This window comes from Hemitrygon akajei, chromosome 18, assembly GCF_048418815.1.
Source record: "Hemitrygon akajei chromosome 18, sHemAka1.3, whole genome shotgun sequence".
NCBI lineage: Eukaryota > Metazoa > Chordata > Chondrichthyes > Myliobatiformes > Dasyatidae > Hemitrygon > Hemitrygon akajei.
Genome location: NC_133141.1, coordinates 77,165,706 through 77,185,170, shown reverse-complemented (window position 1 = coordinate 77,185,170; position 19,465 = coordinate 77,165,706). Strand labels below are relative to the sequence as shown.

Here is a 19,465-nt window from a genome sequence, read left to right as displayed (position 1 = left end):
TTGGGACCACTCTCCTGAATCCTCCTCACACTCCCGGTCAGCAGGGGGCGGTATTGAACCCGTTTTAGATGTTGGGACCACTCTCCTGAATCCTCCCGGTCAGCAGGGGGTGGTATTGAACCTGTTTTAGATGTTGGGACCACTCTCCTGAATCCTCCTCACACTCCCGGTCAGCAGGGGGCGGTATTGAACCCGTTTTAGATGTTGGGACCACTCTCCTGAATCCTCCTCACACTCCCGGTCAGCAGGGGGCGGTATTGAACCCGTTTTAGATGTTGGGACCACTCTCCTGAATCCTCCCGGTCAGCAGGGGGCGGTATTGAACCTGTTTTAGATGTTGGGACCACTCTCCTGAATCCTCCCAGTCAGCAGGGGGCGGTATTGAACCTGTTTTAGATGTTCGGACCACTCTCCTGAATCCTCCCGGTCAGCAGGGGGCGGTATTGACCTGTTCTGAGTCCTGACGAAGGGTCTCGGCCCAAAACGTCGACAGCGCTTCTCCCTATAGATGCTGCCCGGCCTGCTGTGTTCCACCAGCATTTTGTGTGTGTTGCTTGAATTTCCAGCGTCTGCAGATTTCCTCGCAGTTGGGCATTTGATGACGAATTGGTTCAGTACAACACTGGTACTAATGGAGCTCAGAAAGATAGAGGGCTATGGGTGACCCTGGGTAATTTCTAAAGCAAGTACATGTCCAGCACGGCATTGTGGGCCGAAGGGCCTGTATTGTGCCGTAGGCTTCTCCTCTGTTTCTATTGTGGACCAAAGGGGTCTGACCGTGGGCTATACTGATCTACGTTCTAAGTTCTGCATTCTTACTCCCCCCCCCCTCGCCCCGCCGCCCCTGACCGGGAAGTTTTGGCCGTAGATTTTTAGTTTTTAGCACAGAGGCTGAGTGGGAGGGGGGTTTTGGGTGGGACACGAGGAGGTAGGGGGTGGGAGGAAGCCTGGCGACTCACCAGCCTGGGTTGGAAATCCTCCTCCTGCAGGCCCCACTTCTCCCGGTAGAATCGGTAGTAGACCACGTTCTGCTGCATGATCTCGTCGCCGGGGTCAAAGAGCATGTAGGTAGCCACGCAGGACACGGCGTTCTTAATGTCGTTCACTGGCAAAGCAAGGCGCTCGTCAGTACCCTTCAACGACCCCCACCACCTCCACCCCCCCGCAAATCGGACTTCCAGCAGGGTAGCCCTGTGACGCCCGGAACGGAGGGCAACGACTCCCCGCGAGTCCTGCACAGTTAAACGCAAAAGACTTTGCTCAACGAGACGCCCCAGGGACATTCTCGATCTTCAGCCCGCGAGTCACAAGGAGCAGGAGCAGGCCATTCAGCCCATCGAGTCTGCTCTGCCACTCCATCGTGGCTGATTTACTATCCCCCTCAAATACGCAAACCCCCCCCCCCCCCGTTCTCCTACCTTCTCCCCGTAACCTTTGATGCCCCGACTAACCAAGAAACTATCAAACTCCGGTTTAAATGTACCCAATGACTCAGCCTCCACAGCTATTTGTGGCAATGAATTCCAGATTCACCAGCCTCTGGCTGAAAAACAATTCTTCCTCATCTCTGTTCTAAAGAGACATCAGTGTATTCTAAAGCTGTGTTCTCGAGACCTAGATTTTACTACTATAGGAAACATCCTCTCCACATCCACTCTATCTGTGTCCTCTGGTCCCAGACTCCCCCACTATAGGAAACATCCTCTCCACATCCACTCTATCTGTGCCCTCTGGTCCTAGACTCCCCCACGATAGGAAACATCCTCTCCACATCCACTCTATCTGTGTCCTCTGGTCCCAGACTCCCCCACTATAGGAAACATCCTCTCCACATCCACTCTATCTGTGTCCTCTGGTCCTAGACTCCCTCACTATAGGAAACATCCTCTCCACATCCACTCTATCTGTGTCCTCTGGTCCCAGACTCCCCCACTATAGGAAACATCCTCTCCACATCCACTCTATTTGTGCCCTCTGGTCCTAGACTCCCCCACGATAGGAAACATCCTCTCCACATCCACTCTATCTGTGTCCTCTGGTCCCAGACTCCCCCACTATAGGAAACATCCTCTCCACATCCACTCTATTTGTGTCCTCTGGTCCTAGATTCCCCCAGTATAGGGAACACCCTCTCCATAATACCTCAAGACATAGGGGCAGAATTAGGCCATTTGGCCCATTGAGTCTGCTCTGCCATTCAATCATGGCTGATCCTTTTCTCCCTCCCCCTCAGCCCCACTTCCCGGCCTACTTCCTGTAACCTCCGACGCCGTGCCCAATCAAGAACCTATCAAGCTCTGCCTGAAATACACCCAATGACCTGGCTGCCCCCTGGCACTCCTCCTCTGCCCCCTGTCCCACACCCCTCCCGTGGTGCTCCCCCCACCATTCCGACATCCTGCACAGCCATCAGGTTTACCATCTCACTCTCTGCACCACTCTGACGCACACGGTACTGTGCAATGGTCTCAGTCGCCCTAGCCACACGTGTGTGCCCCAGGCGTTTCGCACAGTACTGTGAGTCATTAAGTGTTGCAAAGAGAGTGGAAAACAAGTGAAAAATAACAGAGGTGGTGAGGTGGTGTTCATGGGTTCAGTGTCCATTCAGAAATCTGATGGCAGAGGGGCAGAAGCTGTTCCTGAATCGTTGAATGTGTGTCTTCAGGCTCCTGTACCTCCTCCCTGATGGCAGAGGGGAAGAAGCTGTTCCTGAATCGCTGAGTGTGTGTGTCTTCAGGCTCCTGTACCTCCTCCCTGATGGCTGAGGGGAAGAAGCTGTTCCTGAATCGTTGAGTGTGTGTCTTCAGGCTCCTGTACCCCCTCCCTGATGGCAGAGGGGAAGAAGCTGTTCCTGAATCGTTGAGTGTGTGTCTTCAGGCTCCTGTACCCCCTCCCTGATGGCAGAGGGGAAGAAGCTGTTCCTGAATCACTGAGTGTGTGTCTTCAGGCTCCTGTACCTCCTCCCTGATGGCAGAGGGGAAGAAGCTGTTCCTGAATCATTGAGTGTGTGTCTTCAGGCTCCATAACAATGAGAAGAGGGCATGTCTATATCCTCGGCCTTAAGCTTTGCGTAGAGAGCTTTCAGAATAAGTTCAGAAAAGTGTGCAACTTATATTAAAAAGTTACTACAAGTTTCAATAAAAAAATACTTTTAAATGATTAAATACCACCAAAAATAGAGCAAATAGTGAGGTCGTGCTCATGTGTGTTGTATTCCTAGCATCGAGGACATCTTCGAAAGGCGATGCCTCAAAAACACAGCATCCATCATTAAGGACACCCCCCCCCCCCCTTATTGCTACCATCAGGGAGGAGGTGCAGGACACACACTCAAAGTTCAAACTGGAACTTATTTTCGGTGTAAAGCTTCAGAAATCTGATGGCGGAGGGGAGAAGCCGTTCCTAAAAAAAAAGTTGAGCTCTTCCAAGTGTCGCACGTTGCCTTTCGCCTCTCCTTTTGGCCAGACGTGCCGTCGTTCTCAGGCGGAGAGACGCTGCCCCACCCCACTCATGCTCAACGGCTCAGAGACACGATGTCCCGCTCAGTCCTTGAAAAGATGCATTATTCACTTCTTAATTCGGACATAACGTTCCAGAAGGTGTGGGGACCTTTCCTTGGATGTTTTCATAATTCCCGTTTAGATTAAGGGTGCATCCCTTCCCTGTTTTCCCTTTTGCATTTAAACCCCTTACTTCCAGCTTCTTAAGATTAAGATTTACAGATTGTATTTTGATGGGTAAACATATTATAAATGAGGTAGTGGACAATATATCTTCTTTTTAAAAAAATACAGCTCTGGGGTGATATAATTCTGATTAACTTTTTGATATATCATAAGGTTGGCTCGGAGTTGGGCAGTGGGAGGGTGGGGTGGTAACTAACTTTATACGATTCTACTACGGGTGCTTTGCTTAATTGTTATGAACTGCACTTTGTTAAGTTTTGCACTGTATGAACCTCTTTTTTTTAAAAAAACTTTTTTTTGTTTCGTCGCATTGTAGAAACTCAGAAAGATAGATTTTTTAAGAAGTTGAGCTTTTGAACGAGAGGGGGGGTAACTCCACTCACCTACTGGGACGTTCCCACAACCGGCGGTCTCACTTCACAGACTCGTTATCTCATGCCCTCGTTATTTATGGCTGCTTATTTACATTTGCACTTGCACAGCTTGTCGTCTTCCGGTCAATCTTTCATTGAGCCTGCCTACGGTTACCATTCTACAGATTTGCGGAGTATATCCGCAGGGAAAAGATTCTCTGGGTTGTTGTATGTGGTGACGTGTCTGTCCTCTGATAATAAAATTTACTCTGAACTTTGAGTGTGTGTCCTGTCCCTCCTCCCTGATGGTAGCGATGAGGGGAGGACATGTCCTGGCTGATGGTGGTGGGGGGGGGGGGGGTTTCTTAATGATGGACACACACAAAATGCTGGTGGAACACAGCAGGCCAGGCAGCGTCTATAGGGAGAAGCACTGTCGATGTTTCGGGCCGAGACCCTTCGTCAGGACTCAAAACAGGTTCAATACCGCCCCCTGCTGACCGGGAGGATTCAGGAGAGTGGTCCCAACATCTAAAACAGGTTCAATACCGCCCCCTGCTGACCGGGAGGATTCAGGAGAGTGGTCCCAACATCTAAAACAGGTTCAATACCGCCCCCTGCTGACCGGGAGTGTGAGGAGGATTCAGGAGAGTGATCCCAACATCTAAAACAGGTTCAATATCGCCCCCTGCTGACCCGGAGTGTGAGGAGGATTCAGGAGAGTGATCCCAACATCTAAAACAGGTTCAATACCGCCCCCTGCTGACCGGGAGTGTGAGGGGGATTCAGGAGAGTGGTCCCAACATCTAAAACAGGTTCAATACCGCTCCCTGCTGACCGGGAGGATTCAGGGGAGTGGTCCCAACATCTAAAACAGGTTCAATACCGCCCCCTGCTGACCCGGAGTGTGAGGAGGATTCAGGAGAGTGGTCCCAACATCTAAAACAGGTTCAATACCGCCCCCTGCTGACCGGGAGGATTCAGGGGAGTGGTCCCAACATCTAAAACAGGTTCAATACCGCCCCCTGCTGACCCGGAGTGTGAGGAGGATTCAGGAGAGTGGTCCCAACATCTAAAACTGGTTCAATACCGCCCCCTGCTGACCCGGAGTGTGAGGAGGATTCAGGAGAGTGGTTCCAACATCTAAAACAGGTTCAATACCGCCCCCTGCTGACCGGGAGGATTCAGGAGTGTGGTCCCAACATCTAAAACAACAACACACACAAAATGCTGGTGGAACACAGCAGGCCAGGCAGCATCTATAAGGAGAAGCACTGTCGACGTTTCGGGCCGAGACCCTTCGTCAGGACTAACTGAAAGGAAAGATAGTAAGAGATTTGAAAGTAGTGGGGGGAGGGGGAAATGCGAAATGATAGGAGAAGACCGGAGGGGGTGGGATGAAGCTAAGAGCTGGAAAGGTGATTGGCGAAAGTGATACAGAGCTGGAGAAGGGAAAGGATCATGGGACGGGAGGCCTCGGGAGAAAGAAAGGGGGAGGGGAGCACCAGAGGGAGATGGAGAACAGGCAGAGTGATGGGCAGAGGGAGAGAAAAAAAGGAGGGGGGAAAAAACTAAATATGTCAGGGATGGGGTAAGAAGGGGGAGGAGGGGCATTAACAGAAGTTAGAGAAGTCAATGTTCATGCCATCAGGTTGGAGGCTACCCAGCCGGTATATAAGGTGTTGTTCCTCCAACCTGAGCGTGGTTCCTTAATGACGGATGCTGCCTTTCGGAGGCACCGCCTTTCGTAGATATCCTCACTGCTAGAAATACAACACACACTCAGGGTGGGGGACACATGAGGGGAGTGAGAGTGGGGCTGCCCACGAGGTGAACCCGAAACACTCAGTGTGGGGGCAGAGGGGAGTGAGAGAGGGGTAACTCCAGGTGTAAATATGTCCTTTAACATCTGCCGGACGACGCTGAGGATGTTCTACGAGTCTGTGGTGGCCAGTGCTATCGTGTTTGCTGTTGTGTGCTGGGGCAGCAGGCTGAGGGTAGCAGACACCAACAGAATCAACAAACTCATTCGTAAGGCCAGTGATGTTGTGGGGGTGGAACTGGACTCTCTGACGGTGGTGTCTGGAAAGAGGATGCTGTCCAAGTTGCATGCCATCTTGGACAATGACTCCCATCCACTCCATAATGTACTGGTCAGGCACAGGAGTACATTCAGCCAGAGACTCATTCCACTGAGATGCAACACTGAGCGTCACAGGAAGTCATTCCTACCTGTGGCCATCAAACTTTACAACTCCTCCCTTGGAGTGTCAGACACCCTGAGCCAATAGGCTGGTCCCGGACTTATTTCCACTTGGCATGATTAACTTATTATTTAATTATTTATGGTTTTATATTGCTATATTTCTTCACTATTCTTGGTTGGTGCGGCTGTAACGAAACCCAATTTCCCTCGGGATCAATAAAGTCTGTCTGTCTGTCTGTCCATCAGGATGCTCGTTGTCAATTACAGCTCGGCATTTAACACCATCACCGCACCCCCCCCGCCAAAAACTAATCAGTAAACACCACCTTGTTCAACCGGAGTCTGGATTTCCACCCTTGCAGACCCCAGTCAGTCTGGATTGGCAGAAACATCTCATCCCCCATCTCCATCGGCGTAGGAGCACCGCAGGGATGTGGACTTGGCCCCCTGCTCTACTCGATTCACACCTTTGACTGTGCGGCTCCAACAGCACATACGAGTTTGCTGACGACACCGCTGCTGTGGGCCGTATCGAAGGGGGCGGTGGATCAGCACACAGGAGGGAGACCGAAAACTTGGCTGAGCGGTGTATTAGCAACAACCTCCCACTCGTTGTCAGCAAGACCAAGGAACCGACCGTAGACTTCAGGAGAGGGAAACCAGGGGTCCACGAGCCAGTGATCGGAGGTGGAGAGGGTCAGTAACTTTAAGTTCCTGGGGGTCACTATCTCAGAGGACCTGCCCTGGACCCATCATATGAAGTAAATGTAACTGGGAAGGAACCATGACAGGGCCTCTACTTCCTCAGAAGTCTCGCAGATACAGCAGGTTATCAAAACTTCCCTCCATGTGTGGTGGAAAGTGTGATGTCTGCCTGCGTTACGGCCTGGTACGGGAACACCAATGCCTTTCAACAGAAAATCCTACAAGAGGAAGTGGACTCGGCCCAGTACATCACGGGTAAAGCCCTCCCAACCACTGAGTGCATCGACATGAAACGTCGCCGTAGAAAAGCAGCATCCATCGTCAGAGACCCTCACCACTCAGGCCGTGCGCTTTTCTCACTGCTGCCATCAGGAAGGAGGTACAGGAGCCTCAGGACCCACACCATCGGCTTCAGGAACAGTAATTACCCCTCAACCATCAGGAAGGAGGTACAGGAGCCTCAGGACCCACAGCACCAGATTCAGGAACAGTTATTACCCCTCAACCATCAGGAAGGAGGTACAGGAGCCTCAGGACCCACAGCACCAGGTTCAGGAACAGTTATCACCCCTCAACCATCAGGAAGGAGGTACAGGAGCCTCAGGACCCACAGCACCAGATTCAGGAACAGTTATCACCCCTCAACCATCAGGAAGAAGGTACAGGAGCCTCAGAAGGTCACCCTAGGGGTGTGAACCCAGAAACGGTCAGGGTGAGGGAGTCGGAACGAGAGGGGGGGGGGAACTGTTTTACTCACGTTTGTAGTAGGCAAACTGCAGGTAGTGGTACATCGTGGCCACGAACTTCTCCACAAAGAACCCGCCCACGTTGGGAGTTAAGTTCTGGGCGCACTTCACTTTGCACTTGACGGTCTCCACGAAATGTCCTGTGAACGGGGCACAGGCGGAATCAGAGCAGGCCCACTGGCAACCCTCACACACACTCACACACAGACCCACGTCCTGTGAACGGGGCACAGGCGGGATCAGAGCAGGCCCACTGGCGACCCTCCGCGCCACGGTGCACCCACACAGCGTACGTCACACACACACACAGACCCACGTCCTGTGAACGGGGCACAGGCGGAATCAGAGCAGGCCCACTGGCAACCCTCCGCGCCACGGTGCACCCACAGACCCACGTCCTGTGAACGGGGCACAGGCGGAATCAGAGCAGGCCCACTGGCAACCCTCCGCGCCACACACACACACAGACCCACGTCCTGTGAACGGGGCACAGGCGGAATCAGAGCAGGCCCACTGGCAACCCTCCGCGCCACGGTGCACCCACAGACCCACGTCCTGTGAACGGGGCACAGGCGGAATCAGAGCAGGCCCACTGGCGACCCTCCGCGCCACACACACACACAGACCCACGTCCTGTGAACGGGGCACAGGCGGAATCAGAGCAGGCCCACTGGCAACCCTCCGCGCCACACACACGCACAGACCCACGTCCTGTGAACGGGGCACAGGCGGAATCAGAGCAGGCCCACTGGCAACCCTCCGCGCCACGGTGCACCCACGGACCCACGTCCTGTGAACGGGGCACAGGCGGAATCAGAGCAGGCCCACTGGCAACCCTCCGCGCCACACACACACACAGACCCACGTCCTGTGAACGGGGCACAGGCGGAATCAGAGCAGGCCCACTGGCAACCCTCCGCGCCACACACACACACAGACCCACGTCCTGTGAACGGGGCACAGGCGGAATCAGAGCAGGCCCACTGGCAACCCTCCGCGCCACACACACACACAGACCCACGTCCTGTGAACGGGGCACAGGCGGAATCAGAGCAGGCCCACTGGCAACCCTCCGCGCCACGGTGCACCCACAGACCCACGTCCTGTGAACGGGGCACAGGCGGAATCAGAGCAGGCCCACTGGCAACCCTCCGCGCCACACACACACACAGACCCACGTCCTGTGAACGGGGCACAGGCGGAATCAGAGCAGGCCCACTGGCAACCCTCCGCGCCACACACACACACAGACCCACGTCCTGTGAACGGGACACAGGCGGAATCAGAGCAGGCCCACTGGCAACCCTCCGCGCCACACACACACACAGACCCACGTCCTGTGAACGGGGCACGGGCGGGATCAGAGCAGGCCCACTGGCGTCCGACTGTACATACAGACGACCAAACGACAGGACGTCTCCCTCCGCGCCACGGTGCACCCACACAGCGTACGTCACACACACACACACAGAGCGTACGTCACACACACACACACACACAGAGCGTACGTCACACACACACACACACACACACACACAGAGCGTACGTCACACACACACACACACACACACACACACACACAGAGCGTACGTCACACACACACACACACACACACACACAGAGCGTACGTCACACACACACACACACACACAGAGCGTACGTCACACACACACACACACACACACACACAGAGCGTACGTCACACACACACACACACACACACACACACACAGAGCGTACGTCACACACACACACACACACACAGAGCGTACGTCACACACACACACACAGAGCGTACGTCACACACACACACACACACACCCACACAGCGTACGTCACACACACACACACAGAGCGTACGTCACACACACACACACACACACACACACACAGCGTACGTCACACACACACACACACACACACACACAGAGCGTACGTCACACACACACACACACAGAGCGTACGTCACACACACACACACACACACACACACACACACACACACACTGCATAAAACAAAACGTCACCATAAATAAGTCAATAAACTACAACTCAAAAATGATTCTAGTGCGCAGGACAGGTGAGCAGTGAACAGCTCGCTGTCCCAGTGACGAGACCCTCGGGGGGCGGCAGGGTGTTCATTAGTCTCACAGCCCGGGGGAAGGAGCTGTTCCCCAGTCCGACAGTCCCAGTCCTGATGCTCCTGTACCTCCTCCCTGACGGTGGTGGGTCAGAGAGATTGTGGGATGGGGTGGGAGTGGCGAGACATCGGTGGGGGTCAGGGCATTCATTCCATGAGGCCGTAAGATATAGGGGCACAATGAGGCCCCTCAAATCTGCTCCGCCATTTCATCAAGGCTGATCCATTTTCCCTCTCAGCCCCCAATCTCCTGCCGTCTCCCCATACCGCTTCATGCCCTGACCAATCAAGAACCAATCACCTCTGCCTTAAGTGTGCATAATGACTTGGCCTCCACAGCTGCCTGTGGCAACAAATTCCACAGATTCCCTATCATCTGGCTGCAGAAATTCTTCCTCATCTGTTCTAAATGGACATCCCTCTATTCTGAGGCTGTACCCTCCAGTCCTAGACTCCCCCACTATAGGAAACATCCTCTCCACATCCACTCTATCTGTGTCCTCTGGTCCTAGACTCCCCCACTATAGGAAACATCCTCTCCACATCCACTCTATCTGTGTCCTCTGGTCCTAGACTCCCCCACTATAGGAAACATCCTCTCCACATCCACTCTATCTGTGTCCTCTGGTCCTAGACTCCCCCACTATAGGAAACATCCTCTCCACATCCACTCTATCTGTGTCCTCTGGTCCTAGACTCCCCCACTATAGGAAACATCCTCTCTACATCCACTCTATCAGTGTCCTCTGGTCCTAGACTCCCCCACTAAAGGAAACATCCTCTCCACATCCACTCTATCTGTGTCCTCTGGTCCTAGACTCCCCCACTATGGGAAACATACTCTCCACATCCAGGCATTTTCCACTAAGGTTCATTGAGAATACGACTGGAGGTTTAAGGGGAGGATCTGCTTCACTCAGCGTGTGAGAGTGAGGAACGAGCTGCCAGTAGAAATGGTGGGTGAGGGGTCGATGTCAATGTTGAAGAGAAATTTGGATCGGTTTGTGGATGGGAGGGGTATGGTACATCTGCAGGCTCCAGGGTATCGGAGACACACAGGGGAGTCAGACAAAGCTGGGTTACGGACTTGACTGACCGATCTCTGATTCTGGGTATTCTCACCCCAATCACCCACAGATCCACCCCTCCACTCCCCCAATCACCCACTGACCCACCCCTAATCACCCACTGACCCACCCCTCCACACCCCCAATCACCCACAGATCCACCCCTCCACACACACCCCCAATCACACACTGACCCACCCCTCCACACACACCCCCAATCACCCACTGACCCACCCCTCCACACCCCCAATCAAACCACCTTGCCCTGCCGGAGATCCCCTCTGGCTTCTGCTCCCACTGGGTGGGTGTGGGAGGGTCAAGGGGGAAGAGGGGGAGGTCACCCGGGCAGAAACTGACCTGATACGGACGGGTAGAAGTCCTTGAAGTCGGTGACGTCGCAGGAATCCTCGCAGGCGTTGACGCACTCCTGGTGCGCCCTGTAGTACTCCGGGAGGGCGTGCTCCATGTCGGTCACACTGCTGCGGAAATTCCCGTTGTTGTAGGCCTTCACGGCCTTCAGGAACAGCGCCTGGGCCGGGGGGGGGGGGGAGCGGGGAGAAACGTAAAGGGAGAGCTGGGTCAGGTCTCGCTAGCGTCCGCCGTCGCCTCCCCGTCATCACAGGCGGCTCAGGCCGGGTTCCCGCGCGTCCTGCCTCCACGGCGCCTCAAAGCTCTCCCCTCTCGGTTTAAACCTACTCCCCACCCCCCCCACCCCGGTTCTCTGAGCCTGCACCCATACCCCTCCCATCCGAACGCGGAGATCAAAACTGCACCCCCCCAATTCCGCTCCACACTCGTCCCACGCTCTCGCCGCCCCCTCTGAGTGATTTTTACGCGATCGGCGACCCCGCTTTACGAGTAACGCCCGCTCGTCAGCGCAAATATCCCATTATCGGCCAATCAGGCGGGCGGCAGCTCAGTGCGCATCAGCACGCCGACACGGTCAAGAGGTTCGGACCGGACGTCAGAACGCCGGGGGGGGGGAGAAATGTCATCGAAGTGACTTTGATTTGCTGGTGCCAGACGGGGAGGTTTGAGTATCTCAGAAACTGCTGATCTCCTGGGGTTTCCACACACGACACAGTCGCTAGAGAATGGAGCGAAAATCAAAAATAAGAATTCAGCGAGCCGGCGGTTCTGGGGACAAAAATCGCCTCGTTAGTGAGAGAGGTCGGAGGAGAACGGCCAGACTGGTTCGAGCTGACGGGAAGGCGACAGTAAACTCAAATAACCACACATTACGGCAGCGGTGAGGAGAAGAGCGTCTCTGAACGCACAACGCGTCCGAATTCGAAGTGGACGGGCCGCCGCGGCGGAAGATCTCGGACATACACTCGGTGGCCACCTTCTCAGTTACAGGAGGTAGCTCGTTAAAAGGCCACTGACTGTACAACTTGTAAACTCTCACGATTAAAGTCCTAGCTGGCAAAAAAAAAAACGCTCCCTATCACTCGTTCCCTCCACGGTGCTTATGTACGGGACAGCAGCCCCGTACGGCACGGTAGCGTAGAGGTTAGCACGACGCTTTACAGTACAGGCGACCCAGGTTCGATTCCCGTCGCTGCCTGTAAGGAGTTTGACCGAAGTCGGACCTATGTTTGATTTTGAGAAAAGGTGGGGCTCATTTGCTCGTTACTACCATCTGAGTTAATTGCTAGATTTTCTCCACGATCTAATTGTAAATCTTGGTATAATATTTTTTCTTGCTGGCATTTTGATGTTTATCTTTAGAATCTTTTTGTGTGACGCATGGCCCCGGGGTCGAACACCCGAAGGGACCTTTTTGTGTGACGCACGGCTCCGGGGTCGAACACCCGAAGGGTCCTTTTTGTGTGACGCACGGCTCCGGGGTCGAACACCCGGTGGGTCCTTTTTGTGTGACGCACGGCTCCGGGGTCGAACACCCGGTGGGTCCTTTTTGTGTGACGCACGGCCCTGGGGTCGAACACACAAAGGGTCCTTTTTGTGTGACGCACGGCCCCGGGGTCGAACACCCGATGGGTCCTTTTTGTGTGACGCACGGCCCCGGGGTTGAACACCCGGTGGGTCCTTTTTGTGTGACGCACGGCTCCGGGGTCGAACACCCGGTGGGTCCTTTTTGTGTGACGCACGGCTCTGGGGTCGAACACCCAAAGGGTCCTTTTTGTGTGACGCACGGCCCTGGGGTCGAACACACAAAGGGTCCTTTTTGTGTGACGCACGGCCCCGGGATCGAACACCCAAAGGGTCCTTTTTGTGTGACGCACGGCCCCGGGATCGAACACCCGATGGGTCCTTTTTGTGTGACGCACGGCCCCGGGGTCGAACACCCAGTGGGTCCTTTTTGTGTGACGCACGGCCCCGGGGTCGAACACCCAGAGGGTCCTTTTTGTGTGACGCACGGCTCCGGAGTCGAACACCCAGAGGGTCCTTTTTGTGTGACGCACGGCTCCGGGGTCGAACACCCGAAGGGTCCTTTTTGTGTGACGCACGGCTCCGGAGTCGAACACCCGAAGGGTCCTTTTTGTGTGACGCACGGCTCCGGGGGTCGAACACCCGATGGGTCCTTTTTGTGTGACGCACGGCCCCGGGGTCGAACACCCGGTGGGTCCTTTTTGTGTGACGCACGGCTCCGGGGTCGAACACCCGATGGGTCCTTTTTGTGTGACGCACGGCCCCGGGGTCGAACACCCGGTGGGTCCTTTTTGTGTGACGCACGGCCCCGGGGTCGAACACCCGAAGGGTCCTTTTTGTGTGCCGCACGGCCCCGGGGTCGAACACCCGAAGGGTCCTTTTTGTGTGACGCACGGCCCTGGGGGTCGAACACACAAAGGGTCCTTTTTGTGTGACGCACGGCCCCGGGGTCGAACACCCGATGGGTCCTTTTTGTGTGACGCACGGCCCCGGGGTTGAACACCCGGTGGGTCCTTTTTGTGTGACGCACGGCTCCGGGGTCGAACACCCGGTGGGTCCTTTTTGTGTGACGCACGGCTCTGGGGTCGAACACCCAAAGGGTCCTTTTTGTGTGACGCACGGCCCTGGGGTCGAACACACAAAGGGTCCTTTTTGTGTGACGCACGGCCCCGGGATCGAACACCCGATGGGTCCTTTTTGTGTGACGCACGGCCCCGGGATCGAACACCCGATGGGTCCTTTTTGTGTGACGCACGGCCCCGGGGGTCGAACACCCAGTGGGTCCTTTTTGTGTGACGCACGGCCCCGGGGTCGAACACCCAAAGGGTCCTTTTTGTGTGACGCACGGCCCCGGGGTCGAACACCCGATGGGTCCTTTTTGTGTGACGCACGGCTCCGGGGTCGAACACCCAGAGGGTCCTTTTTGTGTGACGCACGGCTCCGGGGTCAAACACCCGAAGGGTCCTTTTTGTGTGACGCACGGCTCCGGGGTCGAACACCCAAAGGGTCCTTTTTGTGTGACGCACGGCTCCGGGGTCGAACACCCAGAGGGTCCTTTTTGTGTGACGCACGGCTCCGGAGTCGAACACCCAGAGGGTCCTTTTTGTGTGACGCACGGCTCCGGGGTCGAACACCCGAAGGGTCCTTTTTGTGTGACGCACGGCTCCGGAGTCGAACACCCGAAGGGTCCTTTTTGTGTGACGCACGGCTCCGGGGTCGAACACCCGATGGGTCCTTTTTGTGTGACGCACGGCCCCGGGGTCGAACACCCGGTGGGTCCTTTTTGTGTGACGCACGGCTCCGGGGTCGAACACCCGATGGGTCCTTTTTGTGTGACGCACGGCTCCGGAGTCGAACACCCAAAGGGTCCTTTTTGTGTGATGCACGGCTCCGGGGGTCGAACACCCAGAGGGTCCTTTTTGTGTGACGCACGGCTCCGGGGTCGAACACCCGAAGGGTCCTTTTTGTGTGACGCACGGCTCCGGGGTCGAACACCCAGAGGGTCCTTTTTGTGTGACGCACGGCTCCGGGGTCGAACACCCGAAGGGTCCTTTTTGTGTGACGCACGGCTCCGGAGTCGAACACCCAAAGGGTCCTTTTTGTGTGATGCACGGCTCCGGGGTCGATCACCCGGAGGGTCCTTTTTGTGTGAGGCACGGCCCCGGGGTCGAACACCCGAAGGGTCCTTTTTGTGTGACGCACGGCCCCGGGGGTCGAACACCCAAAGGGTCCTTTTTGTGTGACGCACGGCCCCGGGGTCGAACACCCGAAGGGTCCATTTTGTGTGACGCACGGCTCTGGGGTCGAACACCCGATGGGTCCTTTTTGTGTGACGCACGGCTCCGGGGTCGAACACCCAAAGGGTCCTTTTTGTGTGACGCACGGCCCCGGGGTCGAACACCCAAAGGGTCCTTTTTGTGTGACGCATGGCTCCGGGGTCGAACACCCAAAGGGTCCTTTTTGTGTGACGCACGGCTCCGGGGGTCGAACACCCGAAGGGTCCATTTTGTGTGACGCACGGCTCTGGGGTCGAACACCCGATGGGTCCTTTTTGTGTGACGCACAGCCCCGGGGGTCGAACACCCAAAGGGTCCTTTTTGTGTGACGCACGGCCCCGGGGTCGAACACCCAAAGGGTCCTTTTTGTGTGACGCACGGCCCCGGGGTCGAACACCCGATGGGTCCTTTTTGTGTGACGCACGGCCCCGGGGTCGAACACCCAAAGGGTCCTTTTTGTGTGACGCACGGCTCCGGGGTCGAACACCCGAAGGGTCCATTTTGTGTGACGCACGGCTCTGGGGTCGAACACCCGATGGGTCCTTTTTGTGTGACGCACGGCTCCGGGGTCGAACACCCGATGGGTCCTTTTTGTGTGACGCACGGCCCCGGGGTCGAACACCCGATGGGTCCTTTTTGTGTGACGCACGGCTCCGGGGTCGAACACCCGATGGGTCCTTTTTGTGTGACGCACGGCTCCGGGGTCAAACACCCGATGGGTCCTTTTTGTGTGACGCACGGCCCCGGGGTCGAACACCCGATGGGTCCTTTTTGTGTGACGCACGGCTCCCGGGGTCGAACACCCAAAGGGTCCTTTTTGTGTGACGCACGGCTCTGGGGTCGAACACCCGATGGGTCCTTTTTGTGTGACGCACGGCTCCGGGGTCGAACACCCAGAGGGTCCTTTTTGTGTGACGCACGGCTCCGGGGTCGAACACCCGATGGGTCCTTTTTGTGTGACACACGGCCCTGGGGTCGAACACCCAAAGGGTCCTTTTTGTGTGACGCACGGCTCCGGGGTCGAACACCCGATGGGTCTTTTTATCTCTCTCACCTTTTCCTTGCTTTAGTAGGGTTTTTTTTTTCTTTCCTTCTCTTTTTTTGTGTCACCATATTTTTCAATCCTTAATATTATTTTTTTCCCTCTCTTTCAAGACATTGTAAGTGTTACTTACTTCGATGTACTCTTGTATTTTGGATAATAATAACAATAAGAATAGAAAAGAAAGGAGTTTGTCCGTTCTCCCCACGACCGCGCGTGTTTCCCCTGGAGGCTCCGATTTTCGCCCACAGCCCGAAGACCGACCGGTCAGCAGTTTAATTGGTCATTGTAAATTGCCCCGTGATTAGACTCGGGTTAAATCGGGCGTTGCTGGGCGACACGGTTCGAGTGTGTTACATGTAGGGACGGGGCTTTGGAATCAGGGTCAACATCAGGCTTAATACCACTGGCACAATTGTTTTGTGGCAACAGTAAATGATAAAACTTAAAATAAACATTAAATTAAATATATAGTTTGATGATGAACTTCAATAAAAAATAAATTACAGAAAAAAATTACGTATATAAATTAAGTAAGAATGCCAAATGACAAAACAATAAAGGAGTGAGCTGGTGTTCATGGGTTCAGTGTCCATTCAGAAATCGGATAGCAGAGGGGAAGAAGCTGTTCCTGAATCACTGAGTGTGTGTCTTCAGGCTCCTGTACCCCCCTCCCTGATGGCAGAGGGGAAGAAGCTGTTCCTGAATCGTTGACTGTGTGTCTTCAGGCTCCTGTACCTCCTCCCTGAGGGCAGAGGGGAAGAAGCTGTTCCTGAATCGTTGAGTGTGTGTCTTCAGGCTCCTGTACCTCCTCCCTGATGGCAGAGGGGAAGAAGCTGTTCCTGAATCGCTGAGTGTGTGTCTTCAGGCTCCTGTACCTCCTCCCTGATGGCAGAGGGGAAGAAGCTGTTCTTTATTCGTTGAGTGTGTGTCTTCAGGCTCCTGTACCTCCTCCCTGACGGCAGAGGGGAAGAAGCTGTTCCTGAATCGCTGAGTGTGTGTCTTCAGGCTCCTGTACCTCCTCGCTGATGGCAGAGGGGAAGAAGCTGTTCCTGAATCACTGAGTGTGTGTCTTCAGGCTCCTGTACCTCCCCACTGATGGTGGAGGGGAAGAAGCTGTTCCTGAATCGTTGAGTGTGTGTCTTCAGGCTCCTGTACCTCCTCCCTGATGGCAGAGGGGAAGAAGCTGTTCCTGAATCGTTGAGTGTGTGTCTTCAGGCTCCTGTACCTCCTCCCTGATGGCAGAGGGGAAGAAGCTGTTCCTGAATCGTTGAGTGTGTGTCTTCAGGCTCCTGTACCTCCTCCCTGATGGCAGAGGGGAAGAAGCTGTTCCTGAATCGTTGAGTGTGTGTCTTCAGGCTCCTGTACCTCCTCCCTGATGGCAGAGGGGAAGAAGCTGTTCCTGAATCGTTGAGTGTGTGTCTTCAGGCTCCTGTACCCCCTCCCTGATGGCAGAGGGGAAGAAGCTGTTCCTGAATCATTGAGTGGGTGTCTTCGGGCTCCTGTACCCCCTCCCTGATGGTAGCAATGAGAAGAGGGAATGTCCTGGGTGATGGGGGGTCCTTAATGATGGACAGCACCTTTTTGAGACACCGCTCCATGACAGAGCTGGCCGAGTTTGCAGCTTTTTCTGACCCTGCGCAGTCACACACCCCCCACACCCCACCGTGCCAGACGGTGAGATGCAACCAGTGGAACGCTCTCCGCAGCCCATCTAGAAGAATTTGTGGCAGGGAAATTGGGCCGGACGCGGGAAACTGGAACTAGTTGGGTCGCCGTCGTGGGTCAGCATGGACTGGTCGGGCTGAATGGCCTGAGTCCGTACTATGACCCTTCTGGGTTGGATCGCTGCGTGCGTGGACCCTTCAATCCAGAGCCGCCTCTCTTCACACAGAGCTTCCCTCCGTGACGGCATTTCCCCACACTCCTCTGCAGCCCCTCCCTGTCTCCCGAAGGAGACCAAGAAGCTCACGAGGACGTCGCCGGGAGCTGAGGACCCGAGTTACAGAGGGAAAAGGTTGAGTAGGTTTAGACTTTACTCCCCGGAGCGCAGGAGATTTGATGGGGGGGGATGCAAAATTATGAGTATAGATATGGTTTGGGTGTCGGGGTGGTGATACGTCCCTACCAAAGGAGGTGTGAGGCGCCCCTTCCCTCCGCTAGCCTGCAGGTCACCCTTGGGCGAGGTGTAGCACCTGCTTAGCCCCCCGATCAGGGTCACGGGAAGCCATGGGAGCAGGTGGTGGACGGTCGTACGAGCAGCCGGTGCAGATCACAAGTCCTGGTGATGCGACCATTGACGCCAGGCAGACAATCTCTGAAGAGTATTGATAGTGGCCGGGGGTCACCCGTCTTGTAAAGACACACCGCCCAGCGGAAGGCGATGGCAAACCGCCTCTGCAGAAAAGTTTGCCAAGGAAAATCTACGTCATAGCAACACGGCGCATAATGATGACGTCATACGACACGGCGCATGATGACGATGAGGATACAAGTAGGTTCCCCACCCCTCACACACACTGCGGTTGGGTGAGACTGGAACTGGAGGTTCATGGGTTAAGGGTGAAAGGTGAAATGTTTACGGGGAACAGTCAGAGGCTGGAGAGAGCGTGGAACGAGCTGCCAGCCCACGTGACGGATGCAACGGTGAGGAGAAACTTGGATAGGCGCCTGGGTGGAAGGGTTATGGCCCACGTGCAGGTCCAATCAACCGGGCAGGATAACAGTTTAGACCATATATGTCAAACTCAAGGCCCGCGGGCCAAATCCGGCCCGCGGTGGAATTATCTTTGGCCCGCGAGATAATATCTAATTACTATTAAAGCTGGCCCCAGTAATCGAGGCGCCTATGGCGTATGATATGGCTAATGCTGAGTTTATTCAGGTACCAGGTTTTCAGGGTTTTTAGTGTTTATTCGGCAGTCTTGCTCGGCAGTCTTCTTCATAAGAAACGGAATTTGTAAAGTGAAACACTTTGTAGTTATAGCAGAGACTGAGACACATGAGAGCAGGCTGAGAAAACGGAGGCAACGAAAGCTGCGTTCGCACGCGTCCGACTGATCCTGCCCGCATGAAGCTGCATTTTGCTCAATCCGGCCCGTGACCTAAAATGAGTTTGACATCCCTGCTTTAGACGGAGAGAGGGGGGCCCGTTTCTGTGACTCTGAAGATACCAGCCTGCCACATGAACACCTCCCCGACCAGCCACAGACTTCCAGCGTTTATTTAGAACACAGAACAGGAGCACTGGGTGTCAACATCTCTGGGGCAACTATCCTGGGACCCAAACTATTGATGCAGCGACAAAGCAGGCATGACAGTGGCTACACTTCATTCAGACTTAGCAGGTCC

General features: G+C 55.0%; 1 protein-coding gene across 2 annotated transcripts in view; it reads right to left on the bottom strand.

Annotated features, from left to right (window-relative positions):
- Window positions 1-19,465, bottom strand: part of LOC140741536 (endoplasmic reticulum protein SC65-like) — a 67,470-nt gene that overhangs the window by 29,571 nt on the left and 18,434 nt on the right. For both annotated transcript variants that reach the window (XM_073071838.1, XM_073071839.1), the window contains exons 3-5: window positions 11,261-11,432; window positions 7,708-7,836; window positions 960-1,105 (exon numbers count right to left, since the gene is read on the bottom strand). In XM_073071838.1, the coding sequence (XP_072927939.1) occupies window positions 960-1,105; window positions 7,708-7,836; window positions 11,261-11,432 (447 nt within the window). The remainder of the gene's footprint in view (window positions 1-959; window positions 1,106-7,707; window positions 7,837-11,260; window positions 11,433-19,465) is intronic.